The sequence below is a fragment of the Heterodontus francisci genome, chromosome 11 (assembly GCF_036365525.1).
Source record: "Heterodontus francisci isolate sHetFra1 chromosome 11, sHetFra1.hap1, whole genome shotgun sequence".
NCBI lineage: Eukaryota > Metazoa > Chordata > Chondrichthyes > Heterodontiformes > Heterodontidae > Heterodontus > Heterodontus francisci.
Window position 1 is genome coordinate 42402705 of NC_090381.1, and position 26574 is coordinate 42429278.

At 40.9% G+C, this 26574-nt stretch overlaps 1 protein-coding gene across 3 annotated transcripts; it reads right to left on the reverse strand.

Moving 5' to 3' along the window:
• Window positions 1-2201: 2201 nt before the first annotated feature.
• Window positions 2202-25298, reverse strand: LOC137374850 (SLAM family member 5-like). Of its 3 annotated transcripts, none has more exons than XM_068041403.1 (7): window positions 25166-25298; window positions 24032-24136; window positions 23129-23491; window positions 19491-19772; window positions 5522-5617; window positions 3866-3915; window positions 2202-3616 (listed from the first exon to the last, which is right to left on the reverse strand). In XM_068041403.1, the coding sequence occupies exons 2-6, from the start codon at window positions 24096-24098 to the stop codon at window positions 3899-3901; spliced, it is 825 nt and encodes a 274-aa protein (XP_067897504.1). In that variant the 5' UTR covers window positions 24099-24136; window positions 25166-25298; the 3' UTR covers window positions 2202-3616; window positions 3866-3898. The 3 variants fall into 3 exon arrangements, with proteins under 3 accessions (XP_067897504.1, XP_067897502.1, XP_067897503.1); XM_068041401.1 differs by having other exon boundaries at window positions 25162-25298; XM_068041402.1 differs by having other exon boundaries at window positions 25102-25298.
• Window positions 25299-26574: the final 1276 nt, after the last annotated feature.

Genomic DNA, 26574 nt, shown 5'->3' on the forward strand with positions numbered 1-26574 from the left:
ATATGGGCCGGAAAGTGTAGCTCACATCATTGCTGTTTGCTGTGCTCTGCACAACTACACAGTGAATAGCGGGGAGGCCTTGCAGGATGAAGAGAGACATGAGCAGGACTTATCCTCAGACGATGACCACGCTGAGGTCTTGCAGCAGGGAAGGCACATGGGAAGACAGAGAACATCCAGGCACTGCATGCAGGGCAAGCAACAAGCTAGGGATGCATGGCAGTGCCTCATTTCTCAAAGGTTCTCCACGTCATAGGAACCGTCATGGGCTCTGCACGCCACACAGAACCCTCATTCACCTGTTGTGCAGCAGTCCACATCTGTAACATCTTTGAAGCAACCATTACTGGCAGCAGAATACTGAGCCATTGTCCATGTTACTGCATCTGTGGAGATGCACACGAGTGATACTGGCATGGCAATGATGTTATTCCATACATTGGCAATTCTGTAAGGCCAATGATGTAATGGGAGGAGCCACGATCGGTACATGCTGGCACACTTCATTCACACAGTAAAAGTGCTGCAATGTTGATGATGATGATTTTGTTTCTGGCCTTTCTAAGGTGTTGTGTCACCCATGCAGACCTATCTGTGTCAGGATGCTTGTTGGAAATGCTTGCAAATTCTCCTATGTGGTGCCACTTCTGCGCTAGCAGCCTGACTGTAGGAAGCCCTTTGACTGTGGATGACTTTGGTGGTCATACCCTGCGCACATGAAGCCTAGAGGGCTCTGGCTGGCTGGGAGAGTGATCGTTCATCCCCTTCCAGCATTGGACCCTTTGATGCAGATAGCCCCATAACAACTCACCTTCTCTGCCACCTCCAGCCTGACTGCCTTGTTCAGGTGGAAGGGCCTCTTCTTACCACTGCTGGTGAAATGGACCTCCCGCTTTGCCCGGACAGCCTGGAGGAGAGTGAGCAGTGAGGCTTCACTACACTGTGGGGCCAGTCGAGAGCACCCCTCAGCCATCCTCTGCTTTTGATGTCCTTTCAATGCAAAGGTGACTCCGCTGTGTAACAGCTTTAACATCTGGCTGCAAGGTTTGTCTTGCACATGTTTGAAAACCAATGCAGGACTGGGGTGGGGGATGGTGGGCGGTGATCTGTGCTGCTATCATGGCTTTTCAACAATTACACATCGACACATGTGCACGAACACTTTGCTTCTGCAGCAGCTGATCATATTTATTGGTGTAATATTTGTAGTTGGCAATGCAGCTAGAATATGAACATATTTTCCTGTTTTTTTTTTAAGAGAGATGGTATAATTGTAATTACATGTATTTTCACATAACAGTTAGAGAAATGAATACAGATTCCAAATGCATATTAGTCTGCACCTTTTCATAGTCAGATGATTAGATGCTCACTGTAGGTAATTATTCTTCAATGCAAGCAGCACAGTGGTTAGCACCGTAGCCTCACGGCTCCAGCGACCCAGGTTCAGTTCTGGGTGCTGTCTGTGTGGAGTTTGCAAGTTCTCTCTGTGACCATGTGGGTTTCCGCCGGGTGCTCTGGTTTCCTCCCACAACCAAAGATTTGCAGGTTGATAGGTAAATTGGCTATTGTAAATGGCCCCTAGTGTAGGTAGGTGGTAGGAGAATGGTGGGGATTGGGTAGGGAATATAGGATTAATGTTGGTCAGCACAGACTCAGTGGCTGAAGGGCCTGTTTCAGTGCTGTATCTCTAAATAAATAAATAAAAATAAATAAGTTATGGTTTATTTCTGTTGTGTATTTGCCTTTTATGGTGTATTTAAGTCTCACGTCATGGAATGTGCAAAATTAAGATTATTCACCCAGGTGCAGCACGCCTACAAGAAGGAATGTTCCACTCGAGTGGAAGAAGAGGATCGCAACTTCACAGGACACTGGGACACAGCAGGGTGAGTATGTGGCAGCAAAGCAGAAAGTGTTGGGGAAACTCAGCAGGTCGGGCAGCATCTGTGGAGAGAGAAGCAGAGTTAACTTTCAGGTCTGTGAACTTGGGACAAGTTAACTTTGCTTCTCTCTCCACAGATGCTGCCTGACTTGCTGGATTTCTGCAGGACTATCTGCTTTGCTGCCAGATTGACAGCAGCCCCACTCTTCAGCAGTCAGCTAAGTAGCTGTTGACATCTGTCAGGAAGCAGGTGCTGGGGCACATAAACTAGGGCCCCAGCACCTGCTGCACAGCTGTCAAATACTCTCTGGCTGCGCTGAATGTCCCTCCTCTCCCCACGTGATATGGGTGGGGCGGCATGCGGCCTCTATGGAAAATGAGCCCCCGTGATTAATATCGCAGGGGCTCGGTGGCGGCCGGCAAATGCGGGCGTGCCGCCGAGTTCAAAATAAAATTCAGCCCATGTGTTTTGAGCTCCCCCTTTGTGCATCCTTGTTCACAGCTTTCCAATTAAAAGGCAAAGAAATGATTAAACCTAAAGAAAGCTTGGTGTGAAGAAGGAAAGTGAAATTTATTAAACTTAAATTTGAACTCTAATATGGTTAATTCCCATGGATATACGACACGCCCACGCTAGCATGCACACGCAATACACATATGCAAATAGGGACAGAAAAAAGCTGAAGAAAAATAAAATGGAGAGGTTTGAGGCAGGGGGTTTCTTGTTACTGTCTCTGTTTCCAGCTTGCTGTAGAGTCCTTGATTGTAGACAACTCTTACTTTTCATTGGGACCTGTATTCTTCTTAAACCTTGTTCACTGTCGGAGACTTCTCTCTTGGTGTTCATATGTCTTCAATGGTTTCTGCAGCTGGTGAGAGTTAGATGACAGCAGACAGGAGAGAGGTGTTCTCATTCCAGGAGCTAACAGCCTGCCTAGTTCAAAATCCTGTTGGAAGTTCAAATTCAAAAAAACTCCAAGTCAGCCAATCATGTGACCAAACTGGTCCGACCATGTCCGTTTGCGTATTCGGCCATCTTAGCAGTTAACCTGGAATGCTATAATAAAAAGAAGAAATGCTGGAAATACTCAGCAGGTCTGGCAGCATCTGTGGAGAGAGAAGCAGAGTTAACATTTCGGGTCAGTGACCCTTCTTCGGAACTAGACCTGAAATTTTAACTCTGCTTCTCCCTCCACAGATGCTGCCAGAGCTGCTGAGTATTTCCAGCAGTTCTTGTTTTTATTTCAGATTTCCAGAATCCGCAGTATTTTGCTTTTATGGAATGCTAGCCTTTCCACCTTCAATGTCTAGTAATCAAAAGTCCATTGTTGTTTAAATTGGAGCAGGGAATATCTTTGTCCTTTGAAGTACTTGTCTGTTGATATGCTAATGTCTTTCTCCAGCCAAACTCTCCAATTGATTTTAAAGCAAGTTCTTGCTTCACCAGCAATAGTTTAAAATCAATGTTTGTGTGGCAAAATTAATTTTCCTCATTCTTGGCAGGTGGTGAGCTTGCCTGACAATAGTTTCAGGTTGTGAACCAATAGATTATAAGCATACATCTTTCACTCCAGGCAAGAAAGCTGCAGCACCCTCTTCCTTCTTCTCTTTGTCCTTCTTTGATATGTTTTCCTTGCTGTGGCACTTGGTGGGGGGACAATTGCTGGTCTCTTTCGCAGTAGCAGCCACGTTCGGCGTTCCTTCCTTGTGCCTCTCCTTGATTCTTGCCATCTGTACATAACGGAGGCATTTTAGCAGATTAATATATTGTGGATTAGACTCTATTATAAAACAGTATCATCTGTCTTACATGAGAAATTCCATGTGGTCACCTCAATGGTTAAAAAGTAACCAAACAATATTTAAAAAATTACAAATCTGAAAAGACAAACAAAATAAACTGATACAATGATGATCAAGGTAAGTTTTAGAGAGTTCAGAAATAATAAATAGATTTATGCTGCTTGTGTTTGGACATACCATCGTTCTTTTTATCCCAGTAGATATTTCCTGTTATGAATTGAGGCTTTCTGAAAGAAAATGCAAAATGTGAATGACTCAATAGTTTGCTTATAGAAACAATAGATGTGACTGAACCCAAGAAGGTACCTATGGCAGACCTAAATTTGTAAGAATATACCTGGTTTTAAGTTACAAGTGTAAAATGAGGAAAAATACAAGCCAGCTTTTTAAGAAGGTAATTTGGCGTATTTAATTTAACTACGCAGAGCAATGAGAATGTGGAACCTGCTATCATGTGCAGTGGTTGAGGCAAATAGCATAGTTGCATTTAGGAGGAAACTAGGTAAGTACATGAGGGATAAAGGAATAGAAACATGCTAATAGGTGAGATGAAGTAGAGTGGGTGGAGGCTTGCGTGCAGCATTAAACACTGGCATAGACCAATTTGGAAAATAGCCTGTTAGTGTTGTAATTTCTATGGAATTGTGTGTAATAAATAGCAATGTTGTATCAAACACAACACCTGGTGGCAATACTTTTGTTACCTTTTCACACTTATTATAATTTAAAACTAGGTATATTGAACTGAATTAGCAACATTTCATCTGAAATTCTTGAACATTTATGTTGCGATAATACAGATAAAGCTGCCAACACAACAGGCTGCAAACTGCTCATCAAACTCTTCCCATGGAAAGCATAATAAATTCCACTGAGTAAATTGAAGGAGATGATCAACAAATCACACTTAGTTGCGGGATGATCATTCACTGTCGTATCTAAAAGAAAGGTTTTTTTTATATGCAAAATTCTTTCACATGTTGATAAACCACTACAAAATTATACAACTGTTGCAAAATCACACTTCCCAAGGTTGTAGTAGCGTTGATTTAATTGCACCATAATTTGCTGCAGGAGTGAATCTACTGGGATCTGCCATTAGTTAGACTTGCCTTGCATGTTTCGTCTTTTTCAAGTTTTTGAATGGCAAGTTGCTGAAAGTGTGAGGTGATAACATCACAGTCAGGAAAACAAAGCAAGCAACCTTAAATCGATCAGACAATGATTGCACTGTTAATTTCACAAGGACTGAAAAAGAATTGTAAATTAGAGTGGTTGAATTCAATGCAAAATCAGCTACAGAAAGGAAAATAAAAAGAGGAAAAGATAGATTGGATTAAGAGACAGTGAGAAAAAGACAAATCCAATTTTTATTTTAAATGTTTTATATCTCCAATAATTAAAACCTGAAGGAATGAGAATTTCACACTTGTAATAATTAATTCAGTGCCAGCAAACTCATTTGGAAGTAGTTAATATTTATTGCATCACTAAAAGGATACTTAGACTGAAATGGACAGGATTTGAACTTCCTGTGGCTAGTTTAGTTCATATCTACTGTGCAAAAACAGCAACTTCAGCAGGACAGCAAGATGTCATTTTCCTGAAGCTAATGGCAGAGAAACAACTTTGACAGCAATTTTTGGATTTCCACGTTTAACCATTAACAGCTGTCCAATATATGTGAAGGCAGTCAGTAACCCAAATCAACATACAGCACCTGCCCACACTCAATGTGAAAAGAGCTAAGATTCTGTACAGGAAATAAAAGACCACTGGACAGTGTCTTTGCAATTTTCTGTGGTTTATGCTAATTTAAACTGTAGCACTTACCGCTTCTACCCTGGAGAGTATTCCAGAGGGACACAATGGCTGAAACAAGAACTCCCATCACCACAGGGACCAGGACCATCAAACGGTTTCTTTTACCTAAAATAGATTTATAGAATTTTACAAAACAGGAGACGACCATTCATCTCATCATGCTTATGTCAGCTCTGAGGGAACTACCCACTTAGTCCATTCCCCTGCCCTTTCCTCATATCCTTTTAAATGTTTATTTTTCCAACATTCATCCGCTTCTCTTTTGAAAAGCATTCCAGATTCTGCTTGCACCACTATTTCTGTTGAGGCATTCCATATCCTGAAAACACATTGCATATAAAAGTTCTCCTAACCTCTCCCTTCAGTGTGTGATAAGTTTATGTCTTTACTGAAGATTAGAAATAGTTATTCCTGATTTAACATTAAAACTGGTCATAATTTTGAAATTTTCTGTCACATTATCTTCCAGCTTGCTTTCTTCTAAAGAAAACAGGTCCAAATTCTATTGTCTCTTCCTAGTTACATGTTCACATCCCTGGTATCATCTTACTGCACCCTCTCATGTCCTCAACATCCTTTCTACATCAAGGTGCATAAATTGGGCACATTACTGTAAATTTGACCTAACCAATGATTTGTGTAGGTTTAAGCATTCTTTGCTTTTGTCCTTAATACACATATTTATAAAACCTAGAATTCCATATTCCCATTTGCTCTTTTTAAATTACGGCTTTATGAACTTGTCCGCCACTTTTAAAAGGTAACCACATTCCTTATTTTGGTGTTATCTGCAAATTTTGGCATTGTGCTTCCTATATTCAAACCCACTGACCTTCCTGTCTGAAAAACATTAATCATGACCGTCCATTTGAAATAACTTGGCATCCAAGTTGCCACCTTTTAATACCATTTGCCTTTATTTTATCAATATGCTTTCTGCATGGCACCTTATCAAATGTCTTTTGAAAATTCATAATCTCCACATTCATTGTATTTCTATTATCAAAACACACTGTTAATTCCACTGAAATTTCTCAGACACAACTTGCCTTTTCCAAACCAACCGACAGTCTCTCATGGCATTACTTATGGTAAATCCAGAACAGCTGTCTTCGGGTCAAACAGGGCTAGAGAGAGAAGGGGAATAACTGGAACAAAGTAGAAATGGGAGGGGACTGGTGGGGGAGTTATTGGGGGGGGGGGGGGGGGGAAAGGCGGGGTTGCAGAGAGGAGGAAAGGAGAGCAGTTAGGTGAAACAACCCGAGTTAGTGTGGAATGGGAAATGATTTCAAAGTTCCTTCCAGTTGGAGTGGAAAAATCTGAGTGGAGGGGGGTGCGGGGGGGGGAGTTGGTGGCAGGAAAAGTAGTTCAATGATGGGGTCCCCACCAGCAGGGGGACATTTTGTCTGTGCTCAGCAAAACCTGCCCTGCAACACTAGAAGAGGCTGGCAACATTTAAAAGGGGAAAAAGTCCAATCTTTTAGTGAAGGCCTCAGCCAAGATTGAGGTAAGAGACTGGGATGAACTAGGGAGAGAAAAGCTACCATTAGACCCTATTTCTCTATCCAGGGACTAAATGGTCTTCTTGCCACTACCCCAGGGATTATTGCCAAGTTTCCAACAATCCCAGACAGCTGTGTAAGAAGTTCAGTTGGGAGGAAGGTGGGATAGGAACTGTGGTGCTACTCCTCCACTGGTAGCTGCCTACAGTTCAAGGAGGGAAATTAAATTTGAGGCAGGGAGGATACATTAGGCCCTTCTACCTGTTCACCTCCTTTCCCTGCTATCCCATCCAAAACTGGGTAGATACTCCAGCCACTATTGCCTAATTTACAAATTCTCCAAATCTGTTCCGACATTAAATGAGAGCATGGCTTATCTGTGATCTAACTCTGTATACCCACCTTTGTCCCATATCACTTGATACCTTTGGTTAACAAAAATCTATTAATCTCAGATTTACTATTAATACCTAGAATCATAGAGTCACTTATGGCACAGGAGGAGGCCATTCAGCCCATCTAGTCCATGCCAGCTCTCTGTAGAGCAATCCAGTCAGTCCCATTCCCCCACTCGATTCCCCATAGCCCTGCAAGTTTATTTGCTTCAACTGTCCATCCAATTTCCTTTTGAAATCATAGATTGTCTCTGCCTTCACCACCCTCATAGGCAGAAAGTTCCTGGACATTACCATTCGCTGCATAAAAATGTTCTTCCTCACTTCCCCCCCTGCATCTTTTGCCCAAAACCTTAAATCGGTGTCTACTAGTCCTTGTACTATCAGCTAACAGGAACAGTTTTTTTTTGTCTACCCTTCCAAAACTGTCATAATCTGTACACCTCTATCAAATCTCCCCTCAATCTCCTTTGCTCCAAGAAGAACAACCCCAGCTTCTGCAACCTAACCTTCTAGCCAAAATCTTCATTCCCTGGTAAATTTCCTCTGCACCCTCTCACTGACCCTCACATCCTTCCTAAAGAGTGGTGACCAGAACTGGGCACAATACTCCAGTTGGGGCCTAACCAGAGCTTTTTAAGGTTCAGCATAACTTCTCTGCTTTTGTACTCAATACCTCTATCTATGAAGTCCAAGATCCCATATGCTTTGCTAATTACTCTCTTAATATCTCCTACCACCAAAGATCTATGCACATGAACTCCCAGGTCCCTTTGTTCCTGCACACTCTTTAGAACTGTGTCATTAAGTTTACATGACCTATCCCCATCCCTTTTGCCAAAATGCCATCTGCCACTTGTCTTCTCATTTTGCTAGCTGATCTATGTCCAGTCAATTTGTATCATCCTCACTGTTTGCTACTCCAAGTTTGGTATCATCTGCAAATTATGACATTTTATATATATGAAATAATATAGTGGTCCCAGCACTGACCTTTGAGGAACACTACTGTCTACCATCCTCCAGTCTGAAAAATAACCATTTATCATGACTCACTATTTTTTGTTGTCCTTAAGCCAATTGTTTTATCCAAGCTGACACTGACTCTCCTATTTAATTAGCCTCAATTTTGTTAACCAGCCTTTTATGTGGAACTTTGTCAAATGCTTCCTTAAAATCTAAATAGACAGCTTTCATTGCATTCCCTTCATCAATCTTCTCAGTTACTTCATCAAAAAATTCAATTAGATCAGTCAAGCATGATCTGCCTTTCACAAATCTGTGCTGGCTATCTTTTATTTGTTCAAACCTCTCCAAGTGTCTGATAATTTTGTCCCTAATTGTTTCTAAAACCGTACCAACCACCGATGTCAACTGACCAGCCTGTAGTTACTATGTCTCTCCTTACACCCTTTCTTGAATAAGGGTGTTACATTTGGCACTTTCCAATCCACTGGCACCTCCCCCATTTCTAGGAAAGACTGGAAGATTATGGTAAGCCCTTCCACTTTCTCTACCCCCATTTCCTTTGGCAACCTTGGATGCAAATCAGGCAACTTATCCACTGAGCTTAGCCAGCCTTTCCAGTACCCCTCACCTCAATTTCCACTTTATCCATTACCTCTGCCAACTCCATTTCTACTGATATTTTCTCCTTTAGTAACCACCAATACAAAGCACTCATGAAGTATCCTAGCCTTGCACCTCTAAGCATAGATCACCCTCTTTGTCCTACATTCACCTGATCAAGAAGTTGGGGCCTTGGTTTAATGTCTCATCAGAAAGACAGCACCTTCGACAGTACAGCACTCCTGCAGCACTGCACTGGAGCATCAGCCTTGATTTTTATGCTGAAAAGCCAGTGAGGCTTGAACCCTGAAGCTTGTGACTCAGGGGTGAGAGTGCTACTAACTGAGCTACAGCTGACACAAGGTACATGGTCATATGTGCAGATGTACACACAATCAGTATAAATCTTAACACTAACTGATCAATGAGAATTGGAGAATTTGTGAATCAGATGCTAACTAGGCTGGATTTTCCTCCATTATCCCACAGCAGTTGGCCACTCCATCTCTCAATAAGATGAACTGACAGAAGTTGGTAGATTTTGCATCTGGATTAGCCATGGATTTAGAGAAATGTACGCATCAGATCATCATTCCACATTTTGAATTATTGTGAAGGAAAACTATGAGTAAAGAGTTGATGTTGTAATATAGATAATTTTTCCAATTCCTTACCTTTGGGATTGGTCCTGTTATATAGATTGATAGTCATTTGGTGGCTGGTTGCATTACTGACTGGATTTTCTACTATACATCTGCACACATGTTGCTCTTCTTTAGTAACAGAGTCTATCACAAGCAATGCCCCATCATAAGACTCATTAAGTACTCCAGACAATGACACCTTTTCCCAGTGAATTATGACATTTGTTGAGAAAGACCAGCTCAAAGTGATATTTGGTGCGCTCACACAGTTACCAAGGATCACTGTCAAAGCTGGAGAATCAGGTTTTAAAATTCAAATATGCTAATTAACCTACACAACACAGTCATTGCTCTTTCGAGTAATTCATTTTATATAATCCCTTGTGGGATATTTCCAAGAGACATAATAAACCAGAACACAAATGCAAGTCTTTCCTTTTTGTTTTGTGTTTTAAAGAAATTAATGTTAAAGCCTGAAGTTCCAATATAATAGATGTCTTGATCTTAACTAATGAGATGTTATGTGCCTGAAAATGGTGCAGTTACCTAGTCTATGTTTGGGTAGGGATCGCAGAAACACAGAAGTAATATTTCCCATGAGGAACTTGCTTTTCTTTCAGCCAGTAAGTCTAAAATGCGACCCTCAGTGCCATTCTTCTTGGACGCGGTATGCTTTCAGCATGTTCACATTGTAAACCCAATGGTATGTAACTGAGGGTTCTGTTGGTTGATTATCCATGGTTACAGGTTTTGGCTCAGTGGAAATGTGATGGAGGAGAAATTTAATTGTACAGTAAAAGGTTTCAAGTAGTGCTAGGCAGACTACATCGATTCCCCGGGGCAGGCAGTGCTGTGAGATGCTACCTGCATGGCCCATGCAGGTTTCTTCAATGATATCAACAAGGAAACCCGCTTGGGTCACACAGGTAGTGGCCTCTGGGGAATTGACGTTGGTCTATGTAGCAAATTTGCTTGAAGCAAATTTCTCTCCCATTATGTTTATAGGACTATCAACCCACTGCAAATGTGACCATGCTACTGGTGGAAAAGCAATCACTATTTGTTTTCACATGTCATAAGTTGTTATTCAGAGTTGATTGGTGGTTGTGTCAACAAATGCATACAAAAATACAAAAGCATAGCACAGATTTTGGCGAATGGGAAAGATACAAACAGCAGCAAAGGGTGCCAAAATAGATAGAAAGAACTACAAAATGGACTATGAAAGAAAGAAACTTGCAAGGGATATCAAAATCAATGCAAAAACATTTTACAATTATGTCAGGAAAAATAGGGTTGTCAGGAGCAATGTGGGGCTCCTTGAAAAGTGATCATGGTAATATAGTCAATGAAAATAAGGAAATGGCAGATATGTTGAATAAATATATTACATTAGTATTTATAGTAGAGGAAGAGCATAGCATGCTGGAAATCCCAAGTAAAGTAATATTGAATCAGAAGCTAGGACTCTACAAAATTAATATAAGCAAACTAACAGTATTGAAGAAAATAATGGCACCGAAGAGTCACAAATCCCCAGGACCAAGACCCCACCAAGGCTTTAAAGGAAGAAGGCAAGTATATTGCAGATGCCCGAACTAAAATCTTCCAAAGATCTCTCAATCCAGGAACTATACCTTTAGGTTGGAATATTGCATATGTCACTCTGCTACTCGAGAAAGGCGAGGGGGGAAACCTCGGAATCAATAATTAAGGATAGGGTGACTGAAAACCTTGAAAATTTTCAGCTGACAGAGAGCTAGCATGGATTTCGAAGAGCTAGGTCATGCCTGACAAATCTGATTACATTTTTTGAAAAGGTGACTTAAGTAGTGGACAGGAGAGTATCTATTATTTATATGGACTTCCAGGAGGCACTTGATAAAGTTCCTCATAAGGGACTGTAAACTAAAGTTGAAGCCTATGGAATTGAAAGCAAATTATTGATTTGGGAGGATATTAGTTGAGTGCAGGGGACATAGAGTAGGGATAATGGGAAGGTACTCTAATTGGCAAGAAGTGACTAGTGCTGTCCCGCAAGGATCTATGTTGGGGCCATAAGCTTAGATGATGGGATAGAAAGCCCCATATCCAAATTTGCAGATGACACGAAGATAGGTGGGATTGTAAGCAGTGCAGATGAAAGCATAAAATTACAAAGGGATATTAATAGATTAAGTAAAATGTGGAAAAATTGTTGCAAATGGATTTCAATGTAGGCAAATGCAAGGTCATCCACTTTGGACCCAAAAAGGACAGAAAAGTACTTTCCAAAACCTGAAAAGCTAGAAACAGTGGAGGTCCAAGGTGCATCGTTCATTAAAATGTCATGGACAAGTACAGAAAATAAATCAAACAGGCTAATAGAATGCCGGCCTTTATATCTAGAGGGCTGGAATGTAGAAGTCCGGCTTCAGTTATGCAAAGCCCTGATTAGACCACACCTTGAGTATTGTGAACAATTCAGGACAACACATTTTCGGAGGGAGTGCAGCACAAGTTTACTGGAATAATACCTGGACTCCAAAAGTTAAATTATGATGCAATATTGCACAAACTAGGGTTGTATTCCATGGAATTTAGAAGGTTAAGGGTGATTTGATTGAAGTTTAAGATATTAAAGAGAATAGATAATGTCGATAGAGAATCCTCTTCTGCTGGATGGGGAGTCCAGTGCAATTAGGAAACATTAATATACTAAAGATAGTAGAAATTTGGAACTCTTCCACAGACAACTAGATCAATTGTTAATTTTACATCTGAGATTGATAGATTTCTGATAACCAAAGGTATTAAAGGATACGGCACCAAAAAACTCATAACAGATTTGTCAAACACGATTTCCCTTTCATAAATCCATGCTTAATCATATTATGATTTTCTAAGTGTTCTGTTACCATGCCTCTAATAACAGATTGTAGCAATTTTCCTACTATTGATGTTAGGCTAACTGGCCTATAGTTCCCCATTTTCTCTCTCCCTCCTTTCTTAAATAGCAGAGTTATGTTTGCTATCCTACAATCCTTGCGAACTGTTCTGAAATCTGTAAATATGGATTGAAATGACAACGTAACTGATCAATTTTTAGCTGCATACCATAACTACAGTTATGCCTGCTATGCTATGAGAATGTACATAAGGCATGATATATTAAGTCGAATTGACCACCGTTGAATTTGCTAACTTGATCTTTGTAGAACACAAGGGTTAAGGGAGTGGAAAATAGTGAGGAGGACCTAGACAATTTACTGTGTGCTGCATTCCTAAGACAAGATATGGACAGTAAATGACCAAAAGCTTGTAATTATAAGAAATCAGGTATGGGTTCTGTTCTTTTGTTATCGCAATCATTCCAATAGTACAAATACCTATGATTATTAAAACACTGGCAGGATGAACCTCATCAAGGGAATCTTGTAACTTCTTCCGATTCCATGGTCACCATTACAGCCAGGGAGTGAGGTACCTTGAAACAGTGTGAAGGAAGACACCTGGGTGATTGAGAGAGGGATGGACATTCACAGTATGGTTGGCAACAGAGGCCATCTACCTTGTCCTTATTATCAGCATCGGCTAAGAACTTTGTCCATGAGAGGTAACATCATCGCTGACCACTCACAAAGCTGACCATGCAGGGAGTAACCAATCCCTGATCGTCACAGGTACTGAACACATGTACAGAGGGGTATAACAAAGGCGCACGTTCCTTTGCTCATCGCTGTACATCCGGACCATTGGTCAACGTGTCAGAAGTTACATCTTTTCCCCATGGCATCTGATCCGTGCTCCAGGTGTGAACGGAGACTAGCGGGGACCAGCTGGGCTGTGTAAGAGAAAAGATTGAGAGTGTTGTTCAGGGAACGTGTAACCCTTTAGTCTCCTGGTTGAGATAAAGTGGAGAGCTGGAGGGGGAAATGCCAGTTTTCTGTGGTTGAGTTAAAGAGATTGAAGGACAAGGCTTGGGACTGTGTGGAAGATTCAGCTTTGTGGATATCAGAGACGACTGAATGTGTAGACATTTGATCTCATAGTTTTAAGACAGCCAGTTGTCCTGTGGATTGGAGAGATTCAGCTTCTATGGGGTATTTATAAAATGAGGGCTCAACTGAATTGAAAGAGGTCAGTTTGTGAGTTCTGTTTTCCATTGATAGGTCCTGCATGATGTTATTTGCTTGTTCATCAACTATCAGTGTGCTATTCATATCCTTATGCTTTTGAAGCATAGTTCAATAGAGTTAGTTTGAGAATTTTGTAATCTTATACCTTGGCTAGTGTCATTACTTATTCTATTCGTATCTGAATCCTCAGCAAATGGCGTGTGTGGGGTTGTACAGACAGTGGGATAGGGGGTGAAGGAAAAGATATTGATCATGTACAGTGATTGATCATGCAGTGAAAAACCTTATCACTGACCCCAGTGACATTGTGAATGGGGGAAGAGTGAGGGTCAATCCTGTATACAAGGTGATCCCCTTTCCTTTATCTGGCACTGCAGTCAAGAAAGCCTGGGCAACTATTGGACGAAGATCCCTCCTGAATGACTGATCATCGATCAGTAGGAATTTGGTGAGATTAAAGACACAGACTAGACAAGAGTCTGTGGGTATTGTTTGTATTATTGATTTTACAGTAATACTCACTTCCGACACAATCCGACACTTCCCTTCCCTTCCTTGACTTCTCTGTCTCTATCTCTGGAGATAGGCTGTCCACCAACATTCATTAGAAGCCCACCGACTCCCATGGCTACCTTAACTACACCTCGTCACATCCTGTTCCATGTAAGGACTCCTTTCTATTCTTTCAATTTCTCTGTCTCCAATGCTTCTGTTCTGATGATGCGACCTTCCACAACAGTGCTTCTGACGCGTCTTCCTTTTTCCTCAACCTAGGATTCCCCCCCACCACAATGGTTGACATGGCCCTCAACAGTGTCCGACCCATTTCCCGCATTTCTCTCAGTCCTCACTTTCCACCCCACCAGTCTTCACAGACAAGGGATCAACATCCCCTTTCTCCCCTGTCAGCATTCCAAAGGGATCATTCCTTCTGCACCATCCCACTCCACTCCTCCATTACCCCCAACACCTTGTCCCCTTCCCATGCAATTTCAGGAGGTGCAATACCTGCCCTTTTACCTCCTCTCTCCTCACCTTCCAAAGCCCCAAACACTCCTTCCAGGTGAAGCAGCAATTTACTTGTACTTTCTTCAATTTAGTATATTGTATTCACTGTTCTCAATGCGGCCACCTCTACATTGGGGAAACCAAACGCAGATTGGGTGACCGCTTTATGGAGCACCTCTGCTCAGTCCACAAGCATGACCCTGAGGCCATGTGGCCTCTTTCTGTGCCTTAAACGTTCTATAATTCATAACCTCCCTACTTTTGCATTCAATTCCCCACGCAATAAATGATAACATTTTATTAGTTTTCCTAATTACGTGCTGTACCTGCATACTAACGTTTTGCGATTCATGCACTAAGACACCCAGACCCCTCTGCATCTCAGAGCTCTGCAATCTCTCACCATTTAGAGAATATGCTTCTTTTTCATTCTTCCTGCCAAATGGACAAAATCACATTTTCCCACATTATACTCCATTTGCCAGATCTTTACCCACTCACTTAACCTATCTATATCCCTTTGTAGCCTCCTTATGTTCTCTTCACAACTTATTTTCCTACCTGTCATTGTGTCATCAGAAAATTTAGCAACCATACCTTTGGTCCCTTCATCCAAGTCATTTATATAAATTGTAAAAAGTTGAGGCCCCAGCACTGATCCCTCTGGCACACCACTCATTGCATCTTGTCAACCAGAAAATCACCCATTTATGCCAACTCTGTTTCCTGTTAGCTAGCCAATCTTCTATCCATGCCAATATGTTACCCCCTACACCATGAGCTTTTATTTTCTGCAGTAACCTTTGGTGTGGCACCTTATCAGATGCCTTCTGGAAATCTAAGTACAATAAGTCTACCGGTTCCCCTTTATCCACAGCACATGTAACTTCCTCAAAGAACTACAATAAAGTGGTTAAACATGATTTCCTTTCACAAAACCATGTTGACTCTGCCTAATTACTTTGAATTTTTCTAACAGCCCTGCTATAACGTCTTTAATAATAGCTTCTAACATTTTCCCGAAGACTGATGTTAAGCTAACTGGCCTGTAGTTTCCTGCTTTCTGTCTCCCTCCCTTTTTGAATAAAGGAGTTACATTCGCTTATTTCCAATCTAACAGAACCTTCCCCGAATCTAGGGAATTTTGGAAGATCAAAGCCAACACATTAACTATCTCACTAGCCACTTCTTTTAAGATCCTAGGATGAAGTCCATCAGGACCCGGGGACTTGTCCACCCACAGCTCCAACAATTTGTTCAGTACCACTTCCCTGTGGTGATTGTAATTTTTTTTGAGTTCCTCCGTCCCTTCCCTTTTCTGATATACAGCTATTTCTGGGATGTTACTAGTATCCTCTATAGTGAAGACCGATGCAAAATACCCTGTTCTGATGAAAGGTCACTGACCTGAAACGTTAACTCTGCGTCTCTCTCCACAGATACTGAATATTTCCAACACTTTCTGTTTTTATTTTAGATTGCCAGCATCTGCAGTATTTTGCTTTTATTTTGATGCAAAATGCCTATTCAATTCATCTGACATCTCCTTATTTTTCCTCATTAATTCCCCAGACTCATTTTCTATAGGACCAGCGCTCACTTTGTTAACTCTTTTTAAAATATCTATCGAACCTCTTACAATCTGTTTTTCTATTTCTAGCTAGCTTTCTCTTGTACTCTAATTTTTCCCTCTTTATGAATCTTTTAGTCATTCTTTGCTGTTTTTTTATACTCTGTCCAATCTTCTGACCTGCCATCCATCAATGCATAATTATATGCTTTTTCTTTAAGTTTCAGACCATCTTTAACTTTTTTAGTTAACCATGGGTAGTCAGTCCTCCCCTTGGAATCCATCTATTCTGTGTATTCTGAAATATCCCCTTAAATGTCTGCCACTGCATCTCTGTTGAGCTTTCCCAAATCTGATTTACCAGTTCATTTTAGCTAATTCTGCTTTCATGCCCTCATAATTGCTCTTAATTAAGTTTAAAATACTAGTCTTGGACCCATTCTTCTCTCCCTCAAACTGAATGTAAAATTCAATTATATTTTGGTTGCTGCTACCTAGGGGTGCCTTCACTATGAAGTTATCAATTAATCCCATCTCATTGTGCAATACCAGGGCTAGTATAGCCTGCTCTCTGGTTGGCTCCAGAATGTGCTGTTCTAAGAAACTAGCCTGAAAACATTCTATGAACTCCTCAACTAGGCTATCTTTGCCCATCTGATTCTTCCAGTCTATACGTAGATTAAAATCCCCCACGAGTGACTTCTTGCCTTTATCATTTCTTATCTCCACCCAAACCGCTTCTACATCATGGTTTTCTGAACTTGGCATCCCTCTCTAATGTGTGAATACCATTAATTAAGAGTCACCCCTCCACATTTTCCGAGCTTCCTGTCCTTCCTAAATGGCATGTACCCTTCAATATTCAGGTCCCAACCTATGTCATCCTGCAGACATGTTTCTGTAATGGCTTTTAAATCGTACGTATTTATTTCTATTTGCGGTATCAGTTTATCTGTTATGTTTCGAATGCTATGCACATTCAGCTACTGAGCCTTGAGTTTTGTCCTTTTATTATTTTTGTAAAATCTAGCCTTGACTGCTGATTTACTTAGAATTGTACTCTTTGCCCCTCCTGTTTATCCTGGTCTGTTTATCTTTCCCCATATTAATACCTTTCTCTCTTTCCTTGTCTCTACTCTTTGATTTACCACATCTTCCCAAATTTGATCCCTTGCCCCCACAATTTAGTTTACTTCCCTAGTTATGCGGCTTGTTACAACATCAGCCCCAGCACGGTTCAGGTGTAGAGCATCCCAACGGTACAGCCACCACTTTCCCCAGTACTGGTGCCTGTGCCCCACAAACCAGAACCCACTTCTACCAGACCAGTCTTTGAGCCATGCATTTATTCCTCTAATCTTATTGGTCCTATGCCAATTTACATGTGACTCAGGTAATAATCCAGAGATTATTACCTTTGAAGTTTTGCTTCTTAATCATTACGGAATACTGAAGATCTGTGCCTAGATCCTCATACTGACTATGCAGAACCTCCTTCCTTGTGCTGCCTATGTTGTTGGTGCCTACATGGACCACGACGACTGGATCCTCCCCCTCCCACTGTAAGTTCCTCTCCAGCCCCGAGTAGATGTCATGAACCATAGCACCAGGCAGACAACACAGCTTTCTGGACTCGCGCTCTTTGCTGCGGAGAACAGTGTCAATCCCCCTCACCATACTGTTCTCTGCTACCACTACATTCCTTTTTGCTCCCCCCACTTGAATGGCTTCCTGTACCACTCCCCCCCACCCTCGCTGCTCTCTCCGGCCGCTCTTCTCCCCACCCCGTCCCGGTCCGCTCCCCCCCCCCGCCCCCGTCCTCGGCCCACTCCACTCCACTCCCCCACCTCCCCGGCACGCTCGCTCGCCATTGTGTGCTGCCATGTGTTTAGGTTAGGTTGCCTTTGTGTGATTATTTGAGCGCCATCTTTAGTCCTGGCAGCTGCCTGAAGTCACAGACTGTCATTTTAGCGGCACATGATGCATATGCGCATGTGCCACTGCACCGCCACCTAGTGGTAGCATCGTCAGCAAACGCAGCCTAAAATAAAAACTGCCAATAGGTCATTTCAGCCAGAATTATTAAGTTCAAAACTTAGGTCTATGTAGGTTTATCTTTTTAAAAACTTGTCAGTATTCAACAGTGTGATCTAGAGTTCTGTGTAATTAAGAATTCAGTACTGGATCATTCCTGGAAGAAAAATATTTCCAACATGATAACCTCTCCAGGTTTTCTTTTAATCAGCTGATAAATGTTCTCATCACTCCTTTAATTTACATTCTTACAATACAAGCATCCAGCTTCTCTCCAGTTAGTACCACACAATGAAGTAATAGACCACTGGACATGTTTCTTTGGTTTTGTGCAAATTGCACAGAGACACAATGGTTGAAACAAGAACTGCTGTCACCACAGGGACCAAGACCATCCAACAGTTTCTTTTACCTAAAATAGATTTATAGAAGTTTATGAAACAGAAGGAGCCATCCAGCTCATCACACTTGCGTCAGCTCAAGAGTCTATTTCCCCCCCACCCCCTTTCAAATGTTTATTTTTCCAATGCCTCTCTTTGGAAAACCATTCTGGATTCTGCTTCCACCACTGTTTCTGGTGACGAATTCCATATACTTAAAACCCACAGCATATAAAAAACTCCTAACCTCTCCCTTAACTCTGTTCATGATAAATTTATGCCCTTACTGATGAGTGGAAATTAGTTATTCCTGATTTATTAAAACACATCATTTTTTTTTTTTGAAAGTATCTGTCAAAACTTCAAGCCTTCTTTGTTCTAAAGAAAACAGCTCCAGATTCTCTGCTCTCTCTTCATGATTTAAAACTCTCATCCCTGGCATCATCTTTGTTAATCTCTACTGCATGCACCGCCCACCTCACCAACCCCCCACCCCGTCCCTAGATCTCTTTCCTAAAGTCAGGCACACAATCGGAACACACTGGGGTATTTTACATTTAAAGTGCTATATAAATCAAGTTATTGTTGTACCCTCCACCTACAAAAGTTGGCAGATTTTGCAGCTGTATTAAACATGGATATAGAGGAATGTATGCATTGGAACAATGTCATTGCAAACTCTCAGCTGAATTCCTGTGAAGGAAAACTATAAATAAAGAGTTACCATTGTAGTATAGATAATTTTTCCATTTTCTCACCTTTGGGATTGGTGCCTTTATGGAAGTCAATAGTCACTTGGTTGCTGGTTGCATTATTGACTGGGTTTTCTGCTAAGCATCTGTACACATGTTGCTCCTCTTCAGTAATGCAGTCTATCACAAGCGCTATACCTTCATATATCTGATCAAGAACTCCAGACAAGGACACTTTTTCCCAGCGAATTGTGACATTTGTTCCTTTGGAGACAGAGCAGCTCAAAGTGATATTTGATGTGCTCCCACAGTTACCAAGAATCACGATCACAGGCTGGGAAATTGCTTCTGAAATACATAAATGATAATTAACCTACACAACATAGTCATTGCACTTCAGGGAAATTCATTTTATACGTTGCCCTGCAAAACATTTCTGAGACATAATAAAACAAAATGCAAGTCTTTCCTTTTTGTTTTGTGTTTTAAACAGATTAATGTTAAAGCCTGAAGTTCCAACATAATAGAGGTCCTGATATTAACTAATGCATTGTTTTAGTACTTCAGAGTACTTCCAGTTTATGCATATGTCGGAGACTGTGGATTTCTTGGTAGCATACGGTCAGGATTGTCACATGCACTGGGAATTTTCTTGAGGCTTTTCCAACTCAGCAGTTGCAACTTTGGCAGCTGTTTGATAGAAACTCTATTTACATGTGTAAACAGAGGATTTCACTGAAATTCTGATAAAGTTATGGCAGCTGTTACGACCAGGTGAGGAAGGAGTCTAGGGCTCCCCTCTCGGCCTTTTCCTGGTTCGGCCATAACAGAGTTTAACTTTTAAAACAGTGTTTTAAGATTCCTCTCAGTGAGTCCTTGCTCATTGTTCTCCAATTGTAAAGGAATCAACTAGACAGGTTTTCTTAGGTTTAAACAAGAAAGGTGTAAGTTTATTAAGCTTAAAACTCTAACTCAGTTCAAACTACTAAAAATACATGACACGACCACACTAGCATGCATACTCGATAAACACACACACACACAAATAGATACAGAGGAGAGAAAGAATTAAAGAGGGGGGGGGGGGGGTTTGAATTAGTAGATGGAATGCAGTTGCTGGTTTTGGGTTGTATGTAAAGTCTTTGATTGAAGTTAAGTCTTGCAGTTCTCACTGGGGCCCAGTGCACACTTTCAAACTTGTTTCGCTGGTACCAGAAGATCATAGGGGTTTTCAGTCTTGAGGCTTAAGTTGCTTCTGTGGGTCCCTGGAACTTTTGTGTGTGAGAGAGAGACCTTGCTTCTCTTTGGTCTTCAAATTGCAGTCTGCCTCAAACTTTACTGTGAGCACAATTCAATCAATTCCCAGGTTGGCCAGCAGGTTAGTCATGTAACTAGCTCGTTGTTTGAAACAGCATCGCCTGCGAAGTTTGATTCTTCAAAGCTTACGAAATACTGGCTCTTTACACAAATAATGACTCTCTGTCTTTTGATCATCACTATTGACAAAACCCAGCTGGCTAATTGAATCAGGGAGCACTCCCATTGTCTCTCTGTGCAACTGTCTCTCAGAATGCAAATGTGCAGCCATGTTTTCAGTCACTGTTCGATTGCCTTTTTAAACAAGTTATTTTCAATGTCCAGTAAGCGTTCCATATGACAAAATTAACATGTTTCCATTTGTCAGGTATGGTTTCGGTCACACTGCCGATCGGCAGAATCCCAGAGGGAATTCCAATAAGTGAGGAAGGACCCAAATGTTAAGACATGACATTGTAAAATATCATCTTGGGTAATGTTCAAACAGTAGTTTTGGTAAAGAAATGGAAGATATTCAGACAACAAAAATTTGTAGCTAAATATGATTTATGATGCAGTCCCTCAAAGTGTCCTGTCTCTATTTGTAACATTTTCCTTAAATAAAACATATTGATACTATATATCTAATATTTATAATTACAGTCTGGATCCAGGAATTCTTCTGCTACAGGGAAAATTAGCCTTGTTCTGATGCTTTATCCTATATCAGCACTGTCAGTAAAAGAACCATGTGCAATGGATTTGGTATAAAGCTCAATAGTTGGGTTCAAGAAGTTTCTGAATGTCAAGACTTCAGTTTACGTACAAACTGTTAAGCATAACCTAGTTTGTCTCAAAAAATTGACTTAAAACAATGCAACAATTACCTAGTCTATGTTTGAGTAGGAGATAGATGAAATACTAAAGTAATCTTCCCATGAGGAACTTGCATCACACTCAGCAACTAAGTCTATAATGCCACCCTCGGTGCCACTTCCTCTCGGATAAAGTATAGTTTCAGCATGCTCACTTTGTATATTCAATGGTTATGTGACCGAGGATTATCTGGCTTCTTTATTCACGATTACTTTTTTTTGACTCAGCAGCAGCTCATTCCGCTTGGCAAATATTAAACTAACTATAAATGTGAGAAAGCTGTTGGTGGAAAAGTACCCACAATGGTTTTCATATCTCAGGCATTTATTTAGGGTTGTTTGGTGGCTTTGTCAACATTTGCTAGTTTTGCTTGAGTGAGCTGAAATCTTGCAAGATTTGCCTTTAGATCGGTGGATTCAGGGGGCATTAATGGTGAAACTATTTCTTTTAAGTAAAAGAAAGAAAGATGTGCATTTATATAGCGCCTTTCATGACCACGGAACGTCCCAAAGCGCTTTACAGGCAATGAATTATAGGGGAAGATGGTGATGTAATGGTAATGTCACTGAACTAGTAACCCAGAGGCCCAGGCTAATGCCATGGGGACACAGTTTCAAATTCCATGGTTGTTGGTGGAATGTAAATTCAATTAATTAATAAAAATCTGGAATTGAAAGCTCGTCTCAGGAATGCTGCCATGAAATTATCATTGATTATCGTAAAAACCCATCTGCTTCACTAATGTCCTTTAGGGAAGGAAATCTACCATCCTTACCCAGTCTGGCCTACATGTGACTCCAGGCCCGCAGCAATATGGTTGACTCTTAACAGCCCTCTGAAATGGGCTAGTCAAGGCACTCATTGTGAATGGCAGTTAGGGATGGATAACAAATGCTGGCTTTGCCAGCGATGCCCACACCCATGAAAGAATTTTTTTTTTTTTTTAAAAGTACTTTTGAAGTATAGTCACTGATGTAATGTGGGAAACACAGCAACTAATTTTCACACAGCAAAGTCCCACAAACAGCAATGTGATAATAATGATTATCTGTTTTTGTGTTGATTAAGGGATAAATTATGGCCAGGACACGAAGGATAGCTCCTGTTTTCTTCTTCGAAATAGTGCCATGGGTTCTTTTACATCCACCTGAGAGGGCAGACAGGCCCTCGTTTTAACATCTCATCTGACAGACGACCCCTCTGACAGTGCAGCATTTCCTCACTATTGAGCTGGAATGTCAGCCTTGACTTTTGTATTCAAGTCCTGGTGTGGGACTCGAACCCACAACTTTGTAACTCAAAGGGGCATACATTTAAAATGATAAGTTGATGCGAAATGTATATATTACATTACTGATATTACGTGAAGGTTTTGATCCAGTTCTTTACTTACTACAGAAGTAATTTAAAACTAATCAAATACAATTTACATTGTGATCTCTTTCAGGCTTCAATGAAAAAGCTGATTGTGTAATATTACAATGCTTCTGCAATCCTCAAAGTTAGCAGAAGTTCCAGGACTGAACACTTACCAAATACTTGCATCCTGAAAGTACTTTGATCACGGTTTTCCAGTTCTGTCCCATAGTAGTCAATGTCTATTTTGTATTCCCCAGTGTCATTAATATGTACTTCATTCAGCTCCACAAAATCTTGGTAGATTCTAACTCTGTGTTGATACAGTGGGTGCACAATGTGCAGCTTCTCTGGATTGTTGGACTTCCATGTTAAAATCTTAAAGGCCAATGGAAATTGCAATCTAAATGTTACATCATACTGATCTTCTCTGCCTTGGTACTGTATAGGGAACAGGACTTGTTCTCCTGTAGTGGCGTTAGTGATGGTATCAGGTCTGGCAAACAACGCTTCCCCACACACTAAAAACAAATGGAACACTGGAAAACACAAGCATAGATGTTACACATCAATTTTAGTTAGTCTAAGACTAATAAAATGTATCATTGATTCATGACTAGTGAGGGTGAGGGAAAAGGTAGGCCACCCAGGTCTTTTTTAGGTTGAGTTTGCTTCATGACAAAATACCAAGAGAGAGGAGATAGGAATAAGCTTGATCCCCTGAGGCAGACTCAGTAATCTAACAACTAAACCAAGGGGAGCTTGGTGAGAGCAGGAAGGTTTCACTGGTTAGTGAGGCTGAAATTCTCCCTGCACTGGTAAGCTATGTGATTTAAGCAGTTTCAACCCCAACAGTAATACCATGGACCCATGGGGATGGGGTTGGGGTGCAGATGTTCTTTGACCCTTGATCTGTCCAATCAGCACCTACATTCCTCAGCCTCAGGTAAGTGGGTATTTTCCTAGACGGGGAGTTGACATTCATTCGCAGGTCTATGTTCCCTCAACATGTGTGAATTACTCAGCAATATCTTATTTTGGAAACATAAGGTTGGATTATCACCATTAACATGCATTACCTTGGCCAAGTTTGAAGATATTAACATTCAAAGAATCTGATAATTTCATCTTATATTTCTGCACCATGTGCACATCTTTCTTTTCTTCATGAAGGCTGGGTGATCCTAAAAAGGGGAAAAAATATTATTCTGACAGCAGGTATAATGCTTGGCAGTGGGTCTCCTGCAAGAATCATCCACCCGAGAATGAAGAAAGAAAGAGACTTGCATGGATATAGCACCTTCCATTAAATCCAGCCCCACCTGTTGGACTTTATGAATCATTACAATATCACATTGTGCATTTATTTTTTTTATTTAGAGATACAGCACTGAAACAGGCCCTTCGGCCCACCGAGTCTGTGCTGACCAACAACCACCCATTTATACTAATCCTACATCAATCCCATATTCTTACCATTCTCCTTCCACCTACCTACACTAGGAGCAATTTACAATGGCCAATTTACCTGCAAGTCTTTGGCTGTGGGAGGAAACTGGAGCACCCAGTGGAAACCCATGCAGTCACAGGGAGAAGTTACAAACTCCGCACAGACAGTACCCAGAACTGAACCTGGGTCACTGGAGCTGTGAGGCTGCGGTGCTAACCACTGTGCCCACCAAGATGTCAGGAATATTTGGGCTTCCAACTTTGTCTGATGCAACTACTTATTCCAAGTGGTGAAAGCAGAGATGATCATTCGATGGGCACTTGAAGGGAAATAAACTTGCAGGTCTGTGGAAATATGTTAAGCTGTAGAATTTATTTTTAATGCAGCTTGTTTATAAGCCGCTTGCATATGAACCATTATCAAGGCAAAACTGGACAAAATGGTTCATTTTCGTCCCTTCACATGAAAGATTACATGTCTGTGCTAATCAACACAGTTAATGCCTGCTGAACATTGTCATCAGATTTTTCTGGAGCTCTTCTATACCACCCGCCTCCTAGTAAAAAGATAAACTTTAATGTGGGAACCTGAACGTGTTCCTGAATTTGTCTCCTTCCAATATTTGCTCTCTGTCAGCTCCTTTGTGTACAGTTTGAACTGTCAGTGAATGGTAATGATAGTCAGGCCGAATTCACTCACATTAATTCAAACTGTATTCTCTCCTGTCCAGGAGCTGCTTCCCAATGTCCACACACTCACCTACTTCTCCATTTCTGTCCCGTTCAATTTACACTGGGCTGGAACTTTACAATCAGCCGCTAATTCATCAGCACGTCCAACGTTTGATTATTTAATCAGCAATCAGCAGCTTCTGTATTTAAACTTCGCGCCATTAATGACGAAACTTCCGGCGAATTTGTTTCCGGTTGCCGCGAGTTGTCATGGTGATAAAGTTTATGGGTTATAGAATTTCTCATCTCCGGGGTTTCAGTTCAAATCCGAGTTGATTCTGGGTCTAAACTCACTGAAATAGACAGGTGGGTAGGAATGTGTTAAAGTATTTTAAACTGAATTGTCTTTTTAAATATTGAAGGTGGAATCAATCTTCATGTTTTACTGAAATCTCGAGTTTTTATTTCATTATATCTGAAGTTAACTGATAGTGTTAACGGATTATTGATAACTATTGTAACTAAACCTCTTCACTCAGTAAAATGTATTTCAAAGATTTCATTCAACGATTTAATTCTGTCAGCGGTGAATACCTTTACAAAGAGAGAAACGGAGCTGATTGTCAGTCTGGCTGCTTCCTGTCACTAAACTGAAGTGAACACTTTGGGAATTAACAATAACTGGAAGGAGTCACTTTCCAAACACAGGAATTTCTGTGGCTCAGTGTTCAATTTCAGACCAATTTCAGACCGACTCTGCCGCTCTTTAGGAATATCCAACCTCTGAGCCTGAAGTCCGCTCGGGGTATTCACCAGATTGTAGTTTAATTCCAATGCAAGGTATTTCTTCTCAAATTGTCCCTTTCCTAAATAGTAACTCAGAAGGATGTTTACAGATTGTCAACTTCTAACTTCATTACATTAGTATGGAAAGCATTTCACCCAGCTGTGCAGTAGGAATCTCACCCTCTCGTGACGAGTGCCAGTTACTGAACACATTAGGAAAATTTCTGAGGTTCACTGTTGCAAATGCATCTCCATAATTATAGATAAGGAAAGCTATTCATCCCATTTTAATCCATTTCTCCAGAGAGATTCTAAAGCTTCCCTCCCCAGAGTAGCATTGAATTAAAAAAAAAATGTAATATAGTAAAACAAGGTCCCACAAACAGCAATTGATAATGACCAGATAAACCTATTTGGGTGATGTTCTTCTGTCCACTTACGTATGTTATCCCATTCTTCTGGAATTTTAAACTGCTTCTTCTGGTTTCACTTCCTCTCCTAGTTTGGGATATTCTGCAAATTTGATCACTTTGTATCATATTTCTGTATCCAGGTCATTTATGTAATGAGCATGCAGTACTTCATGCCTCACTCACTCTGCCATGGCTACTTTAATGAGTACTCATTCTTTCCTACCCTTCAGTCAGTTTCCTTTCCATTCAACAGGTTTACTCTGATGCCCTCTTCCCAGCTTTGAGTTTAGTTAATAGTCTTT